The sequence below is a fragment of the Panulirus ornatus genome, chromosome 36 (assembly GCF_036320965.1).
Source record: "Panulirus ornatus isolate Po-2019 chromosome 36, ASM3632096v1, whole genome shotgun sequence".
NCBI lineage: Eukaryota > Metazoa > Arthropoda > Malacostraca > Decapoda > Palinuridae > Panulirus > Panulirus ornatus.
This window is the reverse complement of record NC_092259.1, coordinates 10,517,996-10,537,477: the sequence shown is the minus strand read 5'-3', so window position 1 is coordinate 10,537,477 and position 19,482 is coordinate 10,517,996. Positions and strand designations below refer to the sequence as shown.

The following is a 19,482-nucleotide window of genomic DNA, read 5'->3' as shown; positions in this document are numbered from 1 at the left end:
AATATTTTTGTCCCAAGGGAGCCCACCTTATCCCACTCCTTTTTTCAGCATAGCCTCAAAGATATGGAACTCCAAAAAAAAGGTATCTTGGGCTACATAATGATAAAATGCTTAATGAATAAATAGCTATATATTTCTAAATCACGTAACACAATGGAAAATAAAAAAATACAGTCCAATAGTTCAAATGTAATGCACAGAATGACAAGATACTGGTATACACTTTTCACTATGATCTTTGAGATTCATATGAATAACAGTATCAAAGTGTGCAATGTCATACACCAGAATCAAAAACAAATTATCTAGCATGATAAATGGAGAAATGTCTGACTTCGGCACAATCCATAAACAGTGTAGTCACTTCCAAGAAGTTTTTTATTGCAGATCCACTTTTCTTTTAAATTCCTATAAAACAAATCACAAACTAAATTATTTCATTACATGTAAAATTCATCAATACTGGAAACATTGTGGTTAATACAAGATTAAAAGTCTAATTAATCATATGAGCTTCAATATGCGTAAAACGTTTAAATACTGAAGAGCAGAAATATCACCACATCTGACATCTGAAAACTATGCATATATACACATTTCTTTAATACTCTAAAGGCTCTCTATTGTGAACTCATCCAAAAGCATTAGAAATTCTGAGTACAATTCATCTGCAATCTGCCCATGACAAGTTAAATATCACAGGAATAAACCTCTATTCTTCATGATCATGTGCTGCTATGGTGACTTGCTTGTTCTTGTATGTAGGCCAACGGCATGTTGGACAGTGGTGATTATCTTTCAAAAGCCATTCTGTAATACAAGAATGGTGATAGTTGTGCCCACATGGGAGACCACATAAGACTGCTGACCATCGATATCGCCCAAGACAGATTGCACAAATGCGGCTCTCTATAGCATGTGAGGGTGCTGTCCATTTTAGTTCTGTCAGCCTCTGGGGTGACAGCAACCATCTTGAAGACGTCCTAATTTTGTTAGACTGTCTGACAGAAGAATCTGAATTTTGCTGCTTTCTTGTCTTACAACAGTTTTCACACACTTTTAAAAGTTTTTCATACGTCATATTCTGATGGCCTCTGTAATCAACCTTACGGTACCTCATGTACTGCCTCTCTAGCTTTCGTTTCAAAATAGCACATCTATGGCACACATATATTTCCTTTACCGTAGTCCAAAGTTCACATAACCTACAACTATCATCTTGACAACATGAATGTGTGTCCAATAAAGTATCATTTTCATTTTCACTGACACTATCTACATCTGTTTCACTTTCAGATTTTAAGTCATCCTCATTTCCCCATCCATCAAACCTCCACATAGGCAGATCCTTCATATAATCAGTTGGTATGACTGGGTGCAGCCACAAATCTGGCGTTGCTAAACGTTCAATAAGAAGTTCCATGCCTTCCTCTAAATCTAAATCTTGAGATGGTCTTGGACGGGATAAGGAAGCCATGGGACGGAAGAGAACGTTAACTAAATATGAGTCCATGGAAAACACTGTACCCCAATTGGAGTCAATTTCTTCTTGCTCTGCATCCCCTCTTTTTGTCAGAAGACGCCAAATCAAAATAATAATGCCAAACATAATGGCAGACATCCAAAAAATCACAGGATGATTTTCAATCATCAACCAGTGGTATCTCATCTGACCAAAAAGCCAGGTGGAATTCAAAGAGCTAAGTAGCCATGAACCAGACTGTAACACATTATCTACGACGGAAAATTTTAGTAATGCTGTGACAGCAAGCCAAAGAAGAAAAACTGTTACATTATAAACAAGAACTCGAATAAGAGTACAGATCACATGTTTCCATGCTCTAATTCTAACATCCAAAAAGTAAAAAAAATCAGCCACAGCTAATAAGTTTGCCATTACAAGGGAAACAAGGAATGCATCATTCATGTGTGGTTGTAACATGCATATATAGGAATTCAATGCTGAATGAGTCAGGGACTCTCCTTTCCTTCCTCCATATGATGTTACCCCATCAGAGGTAACAACTGCAATGCTCGGTACACCTCCCAATCCAGATTTCTTCAATAGACGAGATACCTGGAAATTAAGCATAAATTCCACCATTACCCTCTTTAGTGTGCCAGCAACATACTTCAGCCTTAATTCTACTGTCCATATATCCCCCCATGGTTCAATACACAAAAGCTTCATTAGTCTATAATTCATTCAACAAATTCTTGAAGAAAACAAGTATACTATCACTATATTTGTATTATTATATAACTTTCCAATTTTGTTACCCCTTAGAAACTACTCTTCATTTAGATAAACACTTCAAAATATTTACTTGCTCAGCAAAGGTGAGTAATCCAAGCATAATACTATCAATAACTCTTTCATGTGGACACCTTCACTTTTTAAAGCTAACCCTCTAACAATAATACCAGCTATTTAATCATCAAAAGGACCAATGACTAATAACAACTTAAATCTTAATTCAAACACTAGATCTGTTCACTTATACTATACTAAAGGTCTATGCTATTTATAGGGTTTTGCCAAAACATACATCTTGAACACATCAAAAACACTCGAATTTAAAACAGTAAAATTTCTATCTTCTTCATAGTGGAACAAGTTAGCATCTGGGACAAAAAAATGAACTATGAGACAAAAAAATCTTCTCTTGGCTCTCTTCTCAGTTCCCTATTTTGGGAAGCAAAGCAGGAGGGGGGAATTTCCAGCCCTATGATCCTGTCCCTCATACTTACTTCCACATCTTATTCTCCCTGAAGTTTATCATTTACAGGATCATTTTACAGCTTTCATTTACAGGATCATTTTCCTTACCTGCTCTTTTTCTTCTTTTTTAACTGCAAAAGATGCAAGTTTGATGCGAGTTGATAAACGTAGACCAAGGGCAGCAATCAATAGGGGAGGGCTAATAAGCTCTGAGATGTACAACACATGTGGAATCTGATGATAAAGAAATAAGAATTCAATATATGTGAAGAGTGAAGAGTGAAGAGAATAAAAGATACTAAATCATGTGTGCATTAAGTAGTATGTGTAATGAAAGTGGATAACAAGGAAAGCAGAACAAGACATAACTAACTATAAGATATATAAACAGGCAGTAGTTTCACAGATATGAAGAGACCACAAATGTATGCTACACCATTACTTGGATTAGGCACTAGAAGTAGTCAAAGGAACTATTCACAGTTTCTTTCTCCTACAAAAGGCTGCTTCACATGCCTTAGTTCAGTCCACTGACATCACAATGACCCCAGCATACCACACTGTTACAATTCACTCTAACCCTTGCACGCCTTGTAGAATGAACTTTACCATGTCTGAATATTCAAATGTAAATACTCCTTAAACAGGAGTTGTGGGAGTATGTGATAGAATGTAAGAAAGTAAATTCTCGATTAATATGGGTAAAATTGAAAGTTGATGGAGAGAGGTGGGTGATTATTGGTGCATATGCACCTGGGCATGAGAAGAAAGATCATGAGAGGCAAGTGTTTTGGGAGCAGCTGAATGAGTGTGTTAGCGGTTTTGATGCACGAGACCGGGTTATAGTGATGGGTGATTTGAATGCAAAGGTGAGTAATGTGGCAGTTGAGGGAATAATTGGTATGCATGGGGTGTTCAGTGTTGTAAATGGAAATGGTGAAGAGCTTGTAGATTTATGTGCTGAAAAAGGACTGATGATTGGGAATACCTGGTTTAAAAAGCGAGATATACATAAGTATACTTATGTAAGTAGGAGAGATGGCCAGAGAGCGTTATTGGATTACGTGTTAATTGACAGGCGTGCGAAAGAGAGACTTTTGGATGTTAATGTGCTGAGAGGTGCAACTGGAGGGTTGTCTGATCATTATCTTGTGGAGGCTAAGGTGAAGATTAGTATGGGTTTTCAGAAAAGAGGAGTGAATGTTGGGGTGAAGAAGGTGGTGAGAATAAGTGAGCTTGGGAAGGAGACCTGTGTGGGGAAGTACCAGGAGAGACTGTGTACAGAATGGAAAAAGGTGAGAACAATGGAAGTAAGGGGAGTGGGGGAGGAATGGGATGTATTTAGGGAATCAGTGATGGATTGCGCAAAAGATGCTTGTGGCATGAGAAGAGTGGGAGGTGGGCTGTTTAGAAAGGGTAGTGAGTGGTGGGATGAAGAAGTAAGAGTATTAGTGAAAGAGAAGAGAGAGGCATTTGGACGATTTTTGCAGGGAAAAAATGCAATTGAGTGGGAGAAGTATAAAAGAAAGAGACAGGAGGTCAAGAGAAAGGTGCAAGAGGTGAAAAAAAGGGCAAATGAGAGTTGGGGTGAGAGACTATCAGTAAATTTTAGGGAGAATAAAAAGATGTTCTGGAAGGAGGTAAATAGGGTGCGTAAGACAAGGGAGCAAATGGGAACTTCAGTGAAGGGCGTAAATGGGGAGGTGATAACAAGTAGTGGTGATGTGAGAAGGAGATGGAATGAGTATTTTGAAGGTTTGTTGAATGTGTCTGATGACAGAGTGGCAGATATAGGGTGTTTTGGTCGAGGTGGTGTGCAAAGTGAGAGGGTTAGGGAAAATGATTTGGTAAACAGAGAAGAGGTAGTAAAAGCTTTGCGGAAGATGAAAGCCGGCAAGGCAGCAGGTTTGGATGGTATTGCAGTGGAATTTATTAAAAAAGGGGGTGACTGTATTGTTGACTGGTTGGTAAGGTTATTTAATGTATGTATGACTCATGGTGAGGTGCCTGAGGATTGGCGGAATGCGTGCATAGTGCCATTGTACAAAGGCAAAGGGGATAAGAGTGAGTGCTCAAATTACAGAGGTATAAGTTTGTTGAGTATTCCTGGTAAATTATATGGGAGGGTATTGATTGAGAGGGTGAAGGCATGTACAGAGCATCAGATTGGGGAAGAGCAGTGCGGTTTCAGAAGTGGTAGAGGATGTGTGGATCAGGTGTTTGCTTTGAAGAATGTATGTGAGAAATACTTAGAAAAGCAAATGGATTTGTATGTAGCATTTATGGATCTGGAGAAGGCATATGATAGAGTTGATAGAGATGCTCTGTGGAAGGTATTAAGAATATATGGTGTGGGAGGCAAGTTGTTAGAAGCAGTGAAAAGTTTTTATCGAGGATGTAAGGCATGTGTACGTGTAGGAAGAGAGGAAAGTGATTGGTTCTCAGTGAATGTAGGTTTGCGGCAGGGGTGTGTGATGTCTCCATGGTTGTTTAATCTGTTTATGGATGGGGTTGTTAGGGAGGTGAATGCAAGAGTCCTGGAAAGAGGGGCAAGTATGAAGTCTGTTGGGGATGAGAGAGCCTGGGAAGTGAGTCAGTTGTTGTTCGCTGATGATACAGCGCTGGTGGCTGATTCATGTGAGAAACTGCAGAAGCTGGTGACTGAGTTTGGTAAAGTGTGTGGAAGAAGAAAGTTAAGAGTAAATGTGAATAAGAGCAAGGTTATTAGGTACAGTAGGGTTGAGGGTCAAGTCAACTGGGAGGTAAGTTTGAATGGAGAAAAACTGGAGGAAGTGAAGTGTTTTAGATATCTGGGAGTGGATCTGTCAGCGGATGGAACCATGGAAGCGGAAGTGGATCATAGGGTGGGGGAGGGGGCGAAAATTTTGGGAGCCTTGAAAAATGTGTGGAAGTCGAGAACATTATCTCGGAAAGCAAAAATGGGTATGTTTGAAGGAATAGTGGTTCCAACAATGTTGTATGGTTGCGAGGCGTGGGCTATGGATAGAGTTGTGCGCAGGAGGATGGATGTGCTGGAAATGAGATGTTTGAGGACAATGTGTGGTGTGAGGTGGTTTGATCGAGTAAGTAACGTAAGGGTAAGAGAGATGTGTGGAAATAAAAAGAGCGTGGTTGAGAGAGCAGAAGAGGGTGTTTTGAAATGGTTTGGGCACATGGAGAGAATGAGTGAGGAAAGATTGACCAAGAGGATATATGTGTCGGAGGTGGAGGGAACGAGGAGAAGAGGGAGACCAAATTGGAGGTGGAAAGATGGAGTGAAAAAGATTTTGTGTGATCGGGGCCTGAACATGCAGGAGGGTGTAAGGAGGGCAAGGAATAGAGTGAATTGGAGCGATGTGGTATACAGGGGTTGACGTGCTGTCAGTGGAGTGAATCAGGGCATGTGAGGCGTCTGGGGTGGACCATGGAAAGCTGTGTAGGTATGTATACACGTGTGTGGACATGTGTATGTACATGTGTATGGGGGGGGGGGGGTTGGGCCATTTCTTTCGTCTGTTTCCTTGCGCTACCTCGCAGACGCGGGAGACAGCGACAAAGTATAAAAAAAAAAAAAAAAAAAAAAAAAAAAAATACTCCTTCTGTCCCCCATGGAAACTATCATACTACCCATCTGTGACTAATGTATATCATCTTCAGGCTACCACAAAAATATGACTGTTTACTTCTCTTGAGTTATTTTCTCATACTACATACGTGCACAATGTCATAATACTTGTAAACTTTTTTGGTACCATGAGAATGTTAACAAATGTGGAACAATTAAAAAATTCCTGGAGTGCTATGATAACCTCTTGAACATGGCTGACATAAATCTGAGGCAGGAAATGTAAAGGGCAATGCATACAAAAATTATTCCCATTCTTTTTCTCCTTTAGAGGAAATGTAATCTTCAAAAAAAATTTGGATTTCAAAAGTTTCCAGAATTCTGAAGCCCAAAGTTTTTTATGCTGTACTTGTAATACCTTCTTTGCACTGCTTAAGGAGCTTCTTTCAGCCACATTCACATTCTAGGACTACTTACTCTTATCACATAATCTTAACTTACATATGTGTTTTCCCTTTCTCAATTTATCACTGTTTTCCTTCACATTAATTGTTTTTCACATTCTGCTACTTACTCTTACTAAGGATATCTGCCAAGAAAACTCACTTTTTTGATTACTTTTTCTGAATAAGAATTTTTCATGTTTTAGATGTTCAACTACCAACAACAAGCTAAAATCTGAAGTAAATGCCTTACCTGCTCCAACTAGGCTCTTCTACTCTAAAAGGATGGAGAAAGTTGGTAACTGACATAGCTAAGGGAGATATGCATGCACAAACCTATTTCAAATGTGACAAACATTTATAATATACAATCATATTCACTTTCCATTCTCTCTCAAATATCCAATTACAAACCTTTTTCTGATCCACACGTGTTATATTAAACCATATTTCTTCCAGCTGCCTCACATTATGAACCACCTGAACTCGCGACAAAATCTGTCCATAAAGCCAAGTGAGGACAGGTGTAATAGAAAGATGAGTGGTGGACGACAGGACAATATGTTCTCGGCCAGGCAGCCAACCCAGATTTCTACCAGTATTAACTTTACCACCTTGTTGGGTTGGAGGCAAAATAAACACTAGCTGAGGATGACTCCATCCCTGTCGAGCACAAAATCTGAAATCAATTCATACTTATCAATAAATGTATTAGCAAAGAGAATTCAAACATCAATGTAGAAGGACAAGAGAATAATGGGCTAATTCATGAAGAAGGCAAATAAAATGCTTAGCCTTCACTGGAGCAATGCCCATCCTCAATGAATCAGTAATAACTAGAGATTATTTGTATAGCCAGGTTAGTTGGGAAATGTGGAGGCATGACCTGGTGTTTACAATAGAAATCTTAAGTAGTTTCATTACAATGATGTTCAGGCCACATCACAGAATTTTTGCATGCATTAAGCATGACTCTGCCAATATTATTGTGTCTGCCTAGCTCACTAATAAAAGTCATATGATTTCGATAGTTTTAAAGGAGAGCTACATGGATGAACTGCTTAAAAGGTATTTGCTCAAAGAATAAAATATATAGTTCATAAAATAGCTTAATCATTCCACTGCCCTTTGTATAATCTGCATAAATACACCAGTTTTTATACTATCAACTTACCGTCGATCATACTGACAACTGACAACAGCACTGCTGATCTGGAGAGCTTGTAGCTTTGGCACAAGAGCATGCCAAGTGCGATCATCAAGCAAGCGATGTCCAGCATACTGACCTTCCCCCGGCACTACTTCAACTAGCCATAAAGATTCATTCTCATCATAAATCTAGAAAAAAATTGTCAACAATAATCATGTAACATTTTCTAAACACGTCACCAAACAGAAATGCTTTCAAAATATCAAAAGGATCTTTACTAATATTTTTCATCATGACAGCAAGTATCAGTAGCAAAAAAAAAAAAATCCTGTATAATATTATTATAACTTTATATAAAGAAATGGCCTCATTCATTCATGTCTACTTTCTAGCTGTCATGTATAAAGCCCTGGTTTTGGTGCATTAAATGGTGAACATGTATGAAAAATCATTCTAACTTCATTAAAATGTTAATTAATTTGATCTGATCCTCATCAAGTACCTCCTATTGTGTCAACCTTCACAGCTTTTTCTCTTAATGGTGATTTTACATACACGTACTTTTTTTTCAAAATTCATTCTAAAAAATTCCTATATAAGCATCTGATTCACACGTTCATATCTTCATATGGCCTTCCCATTTCTTTCCAATCAATGACATTCAACACAAAAAAGCATCAAATCTTCTGGTTTGTATCCTGTGCTTTTAAAGCTGATATATCCTATTACAAACATAATGCAGTTGCTGTTATTTTCAAATTTTTTTATGCATCATGGCTTCCCCTACCATAAAGAGGTAGCCTCAGGAAAAAAATGAACAGCCTTAATTGTCCACATCTACTCTCTAGCTGTCAGGTATAATGTACTGAAAACAAAGTCTAACACCCAAAGCCAAGCCCAACAGACTATTCCATCATATATCTTGACCACTTCACATGCCCTGATTCAACTGACTGACAGGATATCACCCCCCAAAAAATACATCTTCAACCAAATTAATCCTATCTTATGCATGCCTCACCCTCCTGAATGTTTAGGCCTCAATACCCAAAAGCTGCATTCACTTCATCCTTCCAGCTCCTCAATTTACCCCTCCCTCATCTTTTCTTCAAATTCAACATACAAATCCTCTCAGTCACTGTTTCTTTACTCATTTTCTCTAAGTCTGAGCCATTTCAGTGCACCATGATCAACTTTCTCAATCAAACTGTGCTTACTACCACATCTAACTACCACTGTCATTCCTCAAATGATCAATTCATTTCATACAAGCTGTATATCATCTTAAGGCATTCAATTTCCAACACATCCATCCTTTTCCTTTCTTTTGCATTCAAGATCAAAGACTCACAGCCATAAAACACTGAGGGAGGACTACCATACCCTCAAATGAAGCCATCCTTGCCCTAACAGACACTGACCTCTCCTGCTACAATTCTTAATGCATCCATAAAAATTTCATTTAATCTCATCCCTCTACCAACGAAAGGAGTCTATCATCCTATGTTCATCTTCCACATTTTCAACAACATAGCTGTACATCATTTATCTATTTCAGCATTAAATGATCTTACACTTAGAAGGCATGCAACTAAACTCAAGGTTAACCAATTTTTCCTGTATTCTAGATTCTATGCAAAGAATGAGCATTCGTAAATCTCATTTCTGTCGACTGGAAATTAACATAGTCACTTCACTATATTATAGACAACTAATGAAATTTGCAATTACTAATTGCTATCACCATACAATCAGCATATATACTTAATCACCATCTACCATTAAAATTGGGTTATTTATGGTTTTCAAGTGTCAAGGTTAAAAATTATGGGGGTTAGGATTTTCTCAAATTTCCTGTTCCTGCAACTGGCATGGTACTGAGAGTTGCCCAAATTATTCTTCAAATTTTTTGGGAAAGAGAAAAAAATGATTACAAAATTCTGCTGGAAATCCTCCCCTCCTGTCTTTTAATTTTCCAAAAGGAACAGAGAAGGAGTCAACTGAGGATATTCCCTGTAAGGCTCAGTCCTCTGTTCTTAATGCTACTTCACTAATGCGGGAAAAGGCATATATGTATGAAAAAAATATATATATTATTATCATTATACTTAACCGCCATCTCCTGTGTTTGTGAGGTAAGGCAAGGAAACAGATGACAAATGGCCTAACCCACCCACATGCACATGTATGTATGTAAATGCCCACACATGCACATATACATACATATACATTTCAACATATATATACATATACATACACATGTACACATCCATACTTGCTGCCTTCATCCATACCTGTGGCCACCCTGCCATACATGAAATTTCTTGGGCAATTTTTATATTTTGCCAAAAATTAGCAATATCAAAACATTCATTTGGCAAAAACAGGGCAATCATATTTTCTCCATGATGGCTCAATTTAAAGAAAAACATTGGCAACCTTCAATAGCTTGCCAACTGGGTTAGGAAGTCTGACTAGATCCTATGCTACAAGCCTAAATTACTGGGCTACATGTATGCAAGTAAAAAAGAGTAATGACTGCCTTATTTTGAACACTGGTAAAATTATGTCTTTAGGTGTATACACACAAGGATCTGAGTTTGGTTTCAGGTGTCGCTTAAAGCAATATAAGTTCTACAAATGGTTTGCAATACTGTTACTTACCTGCTCATAAAAATCTTCCTTTCCAGATAATTCTATTGGCGTCCATGCTTCTGTACACTGTACCTTGTTGAATAGTTCTCCATACTGAACTGAACCTGAAATAGCATTAATCTTAGATGCCTTATGTCACAAGCAACTACAATTACCATCATGAGAGAATCCTACTTTGTGTTATCTATATAACATGCCCCATACCAATAAGTGGCAAAAATAAGGCACAATGCCTTGCTTGTGGGGACCAAAGCCACACCTGTACAGGATGCCTTTTCCAACCATCATTTAAACTGAAAGGTGCACTTTGGTGGTATGAAGAGACACCTTATGTCACATACAATTACAAATAGCACCAGGAGGAAATCTTAGCTTCTTTTACACACATAGCACACCCCAACCCAATTAATGGCTAATTAGTAATTGTATATGGAGCACTGCTTATGGCAATAATAACTAAGTGTGTGTTGAGCTTTCAGCACAGGAAATATTCTTCACATATCAATAGTCCATCGGTGGTGGTAGAAAAGGGAGAAGTCAACAAACACGATAAACTGAACTCACATGTGCCAAACTTGAATGTATGTACAGTAACAAATATAGAAAATTTACTAGATTTCTCAGTTTTCTTTAACTTTTCTAGACTATATCCCATCAATTGATAAGAATGATTTATTTTTGTCTAATTATTTCACAAACCCAGCCCTGGGGACCCTTTAAAATTTCCATGTCTCAGTTCTTTAAGGGTTAATCTTACACCATGTATGATCACATGAAATTATTTTAGGTGAAAATTTATAAGAACGAGAACAATAATTATTGAAATCTGATTACGCTTATAACTAAGATATCCTGGTAACCTAAACTAACCTAACTTAAAAAATTAGTTGGAAACTGATGAATTTAAAGATAAATGTTGTTTTATCCTATAAAGATATCAAAAACACAATTCTGGAATTTCCATCAATAGTACTTTAATACTTCGAAAATTAACTAACTGCTAGGCCAGTCTTTCACATTCAATTGTCCTGCATGACAATGAAAACCAGCTGAACACATTTGCAAAATAAGAGAGCTGGTTCATGATCAAGTGTCCTTTCTATAGCTGACTGTCCAATAAAATCAGTCTTAAACACCTAATGTAAGGAAAAATATAAAAAGTAATCAAGACAAAATGCATAAATAAGGAAACTGACAGGAATTCATGTATAAGATATGACAGTTTGCTAGAAAATGAGGACTGGTTTCTGGGCTGCATTTTCAAAGCACCCACAACTGACAGCTACATATTTAATGTTATGCATAAAAAAATTTATTTGCATGACCATAACAAAGCTATGAAAGCCATCATAACATCCTAAGGACATATATCAATTGTATCAGTAATCAAAAGTAATTCACCATAAGAAACATCAACATACTCTGTCTATTCACCATAACAAACATCAACGTAATCTGTCTCTCTGTCTATCAACTTTAACATCCTTTACACAGAGCAAATCAAGTTCATACAACCTCTTAGATCATTCAAATACCCTCATCATGTGGTGCTGTGAGCTAAAATGAAAAAGGGCTTCATCACTATTACAAAGGCCTCATAATTTCATTTTTCATAAAAAGGTGAATTGCAAAACAAAACTAATGATTTCCTTCACTAAACTAAACTACTGAGGAATCTTGTGAAATAATACAGTGACCGATCCTTTTTCGCTAGGACACAATGCAAGTAATTTCTTGACGGAGAAGAATATCTTCCCAGCATTTGTCTTATGCAAAAGCATAGCACATCTTCTGTTCCATTTCAGATTTGAATTTGACATGAGGCCCCCCAAATCTGGGTTTGCATACTTCACAATCTGGCCAAATCCTGAGCTACTGCCACTCCAACGTTATGAATCAAACTTTGTTCACAGCACTTACTCAAATTATTTAACACAGTAGCCTGAAATGGCAGGATCATAAAAATATACCCAACTCATTTTAGTACATTTATGGATGCTATACTGCTGCAAAACAGACAGGAAATAACCTGCAGATCTAATAAAAACATTAATTATTAAACCTACTGTAGCTGCAAAGGAGGTGACCAGGGCAAATCATGGGCACTCATTCTGCCTGTAAATCATATATGGACAGTTTATGCCAATTAATTGGAAATACCAGTTGGAGTTCCCATGACGGGAGAAAATCAGGAAATCATCTTGAGTGTTATTTTTGCACAACATATGTTTAGATTCATATCCCCGGGGATAAGGGAGAAAGAATACTTCCCTCGTATTCCCTGTGTGTTGTTGAAAGCGAATAAAAGGGGAGGGAGTGGGGGGGGGGGAATTCCTCCCCTCTCGTTTTTTACCTTTCCAAAAGAAGGAACATAGAAGGGGGCCAAGTGAGGATATTCCCTCAAAGGGTCAGTCCTCTGTTCTTAATGCTATTTTGCAAATGCGGGAAATAGCGAATATGTATAAAAAAATATGGATTCAATAATGAAAATAATATGTAAATCAAATATCCAAATATTGCATCTCACATGTGTCCTCAGCCAAATTCAAGCAAAATTTCCATATCAGAACCATCTTTTGATTTTCAGAAATTTGATTCAGATGAAAGCAGTGCCTCAATGCCAGAAGAGGCTTCTTCAAGTGCAGAATGTGAATACACTTTAGATAAAATAATTCATTTAAACTAATAATTAAGCTGATCTCAATGACCAAATGAATGGACAGAGTGAGAGAAGGAGCAGTAAAGATAAATGCTAGCATATGAATGTCTGAACGTGTAAAGAGAATATGGAGTGTTTAAGAGACTTTGCATAGAACAACAGGCAGGATAGCAGGAAATAATATATTGTATCTACATTGACATATAGAGAGCAGCACCTAGCATAAGAGTTAATTTACAGATTTTTCTCAAATCTGAGATTTACCTCTGAAAGGCTCATAACAAGGAATGACAACAATAGGTAAGGGCAGAATTGGGATATCAAAGGTGAAGTGAGTAGCCAAGACGAGTTCCTCCAAAAATATGAAAAAATGTGCGATGATACAGAAAAACAGAAATATGAGGAAAAATTTCAACTTGAGCTTACTTGCTTAATATTCATTTAGAAAATATAAGAATTAACAGTTACCAAGTAATGACAAATGATTTCATGATTAAAAACATTACAGCTCTTTTCTAGGTACATTATGCATTTATCCTCACTACTTCATACCTGACTGTTGAAGGAGATTAACAATTTCAGGTTTCTCAAGCAGTGCAGTGTACTGAATCCCTCTCATTTCCAACAACATCCGAATCTGAGACACAGAGAGGTTTCTCAAAGGATCCACAATCTGTTACGAAAAGACAAAAATGTGATGTTTTATAACTCAAGATTCATATTTCAAATTTTACTGTTTACTTACATAGCATTATACAGTCCATGTTTATGTGTATGTATACCTAATGTTCCTTGCATACTCATGTAATGCTATATATACTCCCTATATACATATACCTAGGTATAACTTTGATACTCTAGGGAGTTACGGCAGAGGTCTCTAATCTGGTCTATCTAAACACCTCCTAAAAATGCACCATCTTTCCCTTCTCAAGGTCTTAACTGTCTTCCCCGTCACCCAGCTTCCTTCAGTGTTACTTCTATCTGTATTTTTTCCACCAACTTATCATCATATACCCTCTCTATATGGCCAAACCATATCACACAGAACTTATCATCTATTTGTAATTTCCCTTCACCCTGAGTTATATGCATTACATAAGCAGTTGCTTGTGCACACCTGTTCATCCTAAATGGTATTGAAACAAACATTTATTTGCTTACCTGTAGTTTAGATTTGTATCTACTATAAGCCAATGTCATATGTGTAAATATAAAATGAATTTCTCCTAACATTCACTTTCATTTTTGTTTCAGTGGCAACAAATCTTCTGAAAATTATTGTGAGATCATTAGCTTGATCTCTAACAAGTGTTTTCTATATATCATTTTAAACACTGCTCACTTGAGCAACGGTTTGCTCACCAGAGTGATTCTTTCGGCAAGCAGTTAGTAGCTCTCCTCTCCTTTGCTCAAATTCAGCACTTACTTAACCAACAACATTAAACTAGTTAGTAGCTCTCCTCTCCTTTGCTCAAATTCGGCACTTACTTAACCAACAACATTAAACTATCTGCAAATATGTGAATGAATAATGATCAAGTTTTTCCTTTCAACTTGTCTCACTCCCATGCCGATCTTAAAACTTTCAGATATGCTTTACTATTCTACTGAATAATTTTGTTGTTCCAAAAGCCATTCCCCTATGCCCCAGATTTTCAGTATCTCCCAAAATGCCTTCTAGCTAATACTTCTGATTTGTTTTTACTTATATGCTTGACACCAAGAACCCTCTCACGTATGTTTATGGCTCTACTATTCATATTTCTATTTTCATTTCTACTATTATGTTCTCTTAATAAATGGTATTGGCTTGCCATATCACCATCATCATATCTGGAACATGTTGCATATTATCAGGTACTTTGGTGTACTGTTAAATCCATTCAAACTTCATTATCTTTTACAATTTCCATGGTGCAATTTCCATCTCCATTACTCTGACCATTCATTTATGGTCATAGGTTGCGGCTCATTATAATTACCATCATAATCAATTCTATGTCATGATCTTGTCTTTACATGTAACTGGCTTTAAGAACCAACACAGCTCATCCCATTTATAATTTGGATATGTGGCTTAACCATAGCAAACTATAACTTCCTGCAATTCAATTGGGTGTAAAAATTTGCAACTTCTCCAATACCAGTCGTGATACTTTTCATTGTATGAGCATAAAATTGGGTGTCTGTATTTGCAGTTCTGTTCATTGTTGCATCAGGCTTCCAAAATGATGCCAAGCTTTGACTCTGTGAGGTGTTTTTAACTAAATACATTGTTACATTTACATCTTCCTCTAAGAAAGAATTTCCAAATTCTTTTGTCATTACACTACGAAATATACCTGGTATGAGGTGTAGCCTGTGTCCCACCAAAATCCAAATTCAATGATCCATGTCACGGTAACCACCACTGCTAGGAAGAGAAGAAGAAGAGCAGGCCTGCGCCACATTCTAGCAGTCTGAGTGCCGTGATGGCCTCACTACTGCATGGAAACTGAAAATGAAGATATGTACCTGTATTACAAAACCAGGCCTATTAAGTGTTACATGAAATACTTTAGAATACGCTGAAAGACATTGTCATAATAAGTAATACGGTAAATTGAAAAAAATTGGTATACCTATTTAAGATGTATTATGGAGCTGTAACAAAATTTTGGAAGGGATACAGATTAAAGATGAGTGTGAGGATAAGGGAAAGAAAAAGATGCAGGGGAAAGAGATGATAATGATGATAATGATGGTTACGGTGATGGTGATGATTGTCTTGGAGGCAGCAGTGGTGATGGTAGTGGAGGAGGAGAGAAAGATGAAAAAGATGAGGATGAGGAAAGGGCGGTTGCTTTGACTATGACAGAGGAAAAAGAAAAAGGAAGCAGAAAAGGAAAAAGAGGACAAATATAGAAGATGGAGGAGATAGAGAGGAGGAAGAGAAAAAAAGAAAAAAAAAGGGTGATAAGAAAGGGGGAAAGGAGAAGAATACACAGGAAAGACATGTGCCAGAAGACCAGAAGTTACCCGAGACAGCTTTGGGCTAGAGGCAGTAACAGTACTCAAACTACCAGTATCTATTCTGAATACATGGAGATGATGATCAAACAACAGGCTACTTCCCACCCACCACTTCTTCAAGCATATCTACTGGTAGAAAAAATAAGAATAGAAAAAAACTATCTAATAAAATGAAACTACAGAGATATGAAAACTTCCCAAAGTTATATGAAAAACCCAACATACGCTAATTTTAGCCAACACACGATCTATGGATGAAGGACATAATCTGCAATTCTATAAAGAAAAAGGAAGCTGAAATACATGGTGGAGAGAAATAAAGAGGAACAGGAATACAATAAACAGAAAAAGGAGTGGTGGAGAAGAGAGGAATGATGAAACAAAAGGAATCAAAGTAAGAAGCGGATGGCAATGAGAAACTAAAGGGGGAATGACAAGTTTCCAAAACATATTCCTGACCTCTAATGTGGTGTATCTGTTCCCATATAATGTGTTACATTCACTAATATCATTTATTCATCATAACCTTCTCTTCTTTACTTTCTGTTAACCCAGAAAATAACTACAGTTCATTTCTCTTTATCTATCTGCAAAATCTATCTGTGCATCCTCCAACCTCATTTTGAACAAATGCCTAAATTTCATCTGAGTTACTGTTAAGAACTTCAACTCTCTTGTCAGTCCTTTCTGTTTGGATTCTAATACTGCAAAAGCAAAAACTCATAATAATTTCTGCAACACTGGTGAATGCTGTCCAACGGTTTCAGACAATGAGAAGTTATATACCGTTTCACAAACTGCTTCACTGTTAATGTAATGCCAGTTGTTATAAATTAACATGACACAGCATTAAATTTTTCCAGGCTGGCTATAAGAACCATAATCATTTCTCTACATGCTGTAATGTTGTTTATGTGATTGCCTTCTTATCTCTCTTTCCTCAAGCTGTTTGACATTATACACCTTGAAATCGTATCTGATCTGTGAACAAACATACAATACGACAGACTTTACCTAAAATCCATGCATCTTGTTTTGATAGTCCTGTGTATCCTAGGGTGTCCTTGCCTGCTTCCTCAATATCAACAAACACACACACACACACACACACAACACATGCTAAACTTGTAAGGTGGTAAGGATGAAGATTTCTAAGTTGTATTCATTTAGTTTTTGCAGCCTTTTACCTCCACTAAGAAATCCAATCTATCCCACTGATCAAAATTCAAGCAAATATGTAATTTCCTGTTATGAAAGTGATGTAAATAGCTACATTACACCTCGATCTAAGAACTATAGCAGCAATGTATCCACAAAAACTGAAGCAGCATAACAGCCTGCTTTGATTCTTGTATTTATTGTCTATTACAAATTCTAGAGCCAAAACACATTATAGTTATCTAAAATGCTACAGACCAGATGAATCTCCCTAAACTAATGTAAATAATTAATAAGCACGATGTATAGCGTCATAAACATGGTATGAGGAAGAATGCTGGTTAGGAAAGTACCAGGTAAGTTTCACGTTCATGAGGATCGCGCTCTTATACCAAACCGAAGAAATAATAAAGAAAACACCAGACACTAAACACTGTAAATAAGACAAAGACATCTTGGTAATGCCAAGTTTGGATAAAGATTTACCAGAAAAGTATTAAATTTTCAGATATTCCCAATCTTATTAACCATTCTCCATAGACACATCCTTCAGCTTATAATTTTCTGTACAACAAGAAAACAGTTTATTTGCCTAAAATATAACTAAGAAACAGGAGCATAGTAGTTAACCTTGTGACGGGGGCGGGTGTCCTTGATGATACCAGCCCTGGGAAGAAGAGGCTCCAGACCCTATGGCTTTGTTTATGTTTGGGTCGTCTGCAACAAAGGTCATCAGGCGGTTGCGTTCAGCCCTGAAATTGGGATTCTGACTTGAACAAACTTTTCATCCATTTATCGTATCATACCTTACCTTTTTATGTACTTAACCCATTCATATTAACATTTTCGTTCATTTTACATATCTTTGAATTTCTTTTTCCCAATCTAAGAACTTTAATTGTAAACAGCACAACGGAATCGGGAATGCAGGGGGTTGGAAAGGAAAAATGAGATGATAAGCGGTATGAAAAATCGTCGTATCGTATTCATTTTGATGACAAGTAACTTATGGTGTAAGTTAATGTTATAGTCATCAAGTTGTGTTGTAGCTATTGCACCAGCACCTACGAGGAAGAGTTGAGGATTCAATAAAAATCATGTCTTACAAAGTGAGAGCTGAACGAACTCACGATCCGTATGTTTGTATATATAAATATGTATATATATATATATATATATATATATATATATATATATATATATATATATATATATATATATATATATATATATATTATCCCTGGGGATAGGGGTGAAAGAATACTTCTAACGTATTCCCTGCGTGTCGTAGAAGGCGACTAAAAGGGAAGGGAGAGGGTGGCTGGAAATCCTCCCCTCTCGTTTTTTTTTAATTTTCCAAAAGAAGGAACAGAGAAGGGGGCCAGGCGAGGATCTTCCCTCTAAGGCCCAGTCCTCTGTTCTTAATGCTACCTCGCAAACGCGGGAAATGACGAATAGTATGAAAAAAAAAAAAAAAAAAATATATATATATATATATATATATATATATATATATATATATATATATATATATATATATATATATATATATATATATATTGTGTGTATGTACACATGCATATGTGCAAGAGTACATATTCTTATTTGCTTGCCTGAAACAGAGTAGCGATGCTGTTTCCTGTGGTAAGGGGTAGTGACAGAATGGATATATATATATATATATATATATATATATATATATATATATATATATATATATATATATATATATATTCTTTTTTTTTCATACTATTTGCCATTTCCCGCGTTAGCGAGGTAGCGTTAAGAACAGAGAACTGGGCCTTAGAGGGAATATCCTCACCTGACCCGCTTCTCTGTTCCTTCTTTTGGAAAAAAAAAAGAAAAAAAAAGGGAAACAGCGAAAGAATGGCCCACCCACATACACATGTATATACATACACGTCCACACACGCCCATATATATATATATATATATATATATATATATATATATATATATATATATATATATATATATATATATATATTTTTTTTTTTTTTTTTTTTCATACGATTCGCCATTTCCCGCATTTGCGAGGTAGCGTTAAGAACAGAGGACTGGGCCTTAGAGGGAAAATCCTCACCTGGCCCCCTT

The 19,482-nt window shown here is 36.7% G+C and overlaps 1 protein-coding gene across 2 annotated transcripts; it reads right to left on the bottom strand.

Moving 5' to 3' along the window:
* Positions 1–174: 174 nt before the first annotated feature.
* Positions 175–18,136, bottom strand: LOC139760344 (E3 ubiquitin-protein ligase RNF103-like). Of its 2 annotated transcripts, none has more exons than XM_071683379.1 (8): positions 17,998–18,136; positions 15,540–15,691; positions 13,747–13,867; positions 10,545–10,639; positions 7,905–8,068; positions 7,145–7,409; positions 2,831–2,956; positions 175–2,077 (listed from the first exon to the last, which is right to left on the bottom strand). In XM_071683379.1, the coding sequence occupies exons 2-8, from the start codon at positions 15,645–15,647 to the stop codon at positions 713–715; spliced, it is 2,244 nt and encodes a 747-aa protein (XP_071539480.1). In that variant the 5' UTR covers positions 15,648–15,691; positions 17,998–18,136; the 3' UTR covers positions 175–712. The 2 variants fall into 2 exon arrangements, with proteins under 2 accessions (XP_071539480.1, XP_071539481.1); XM_071683380.1 differs by lacking the exon at positions 17,998–18,136 and adding an exon at positions 17,721–17,743.
* Positions 18,137–19,482: the final 1,346 nt, after the last annotated feature.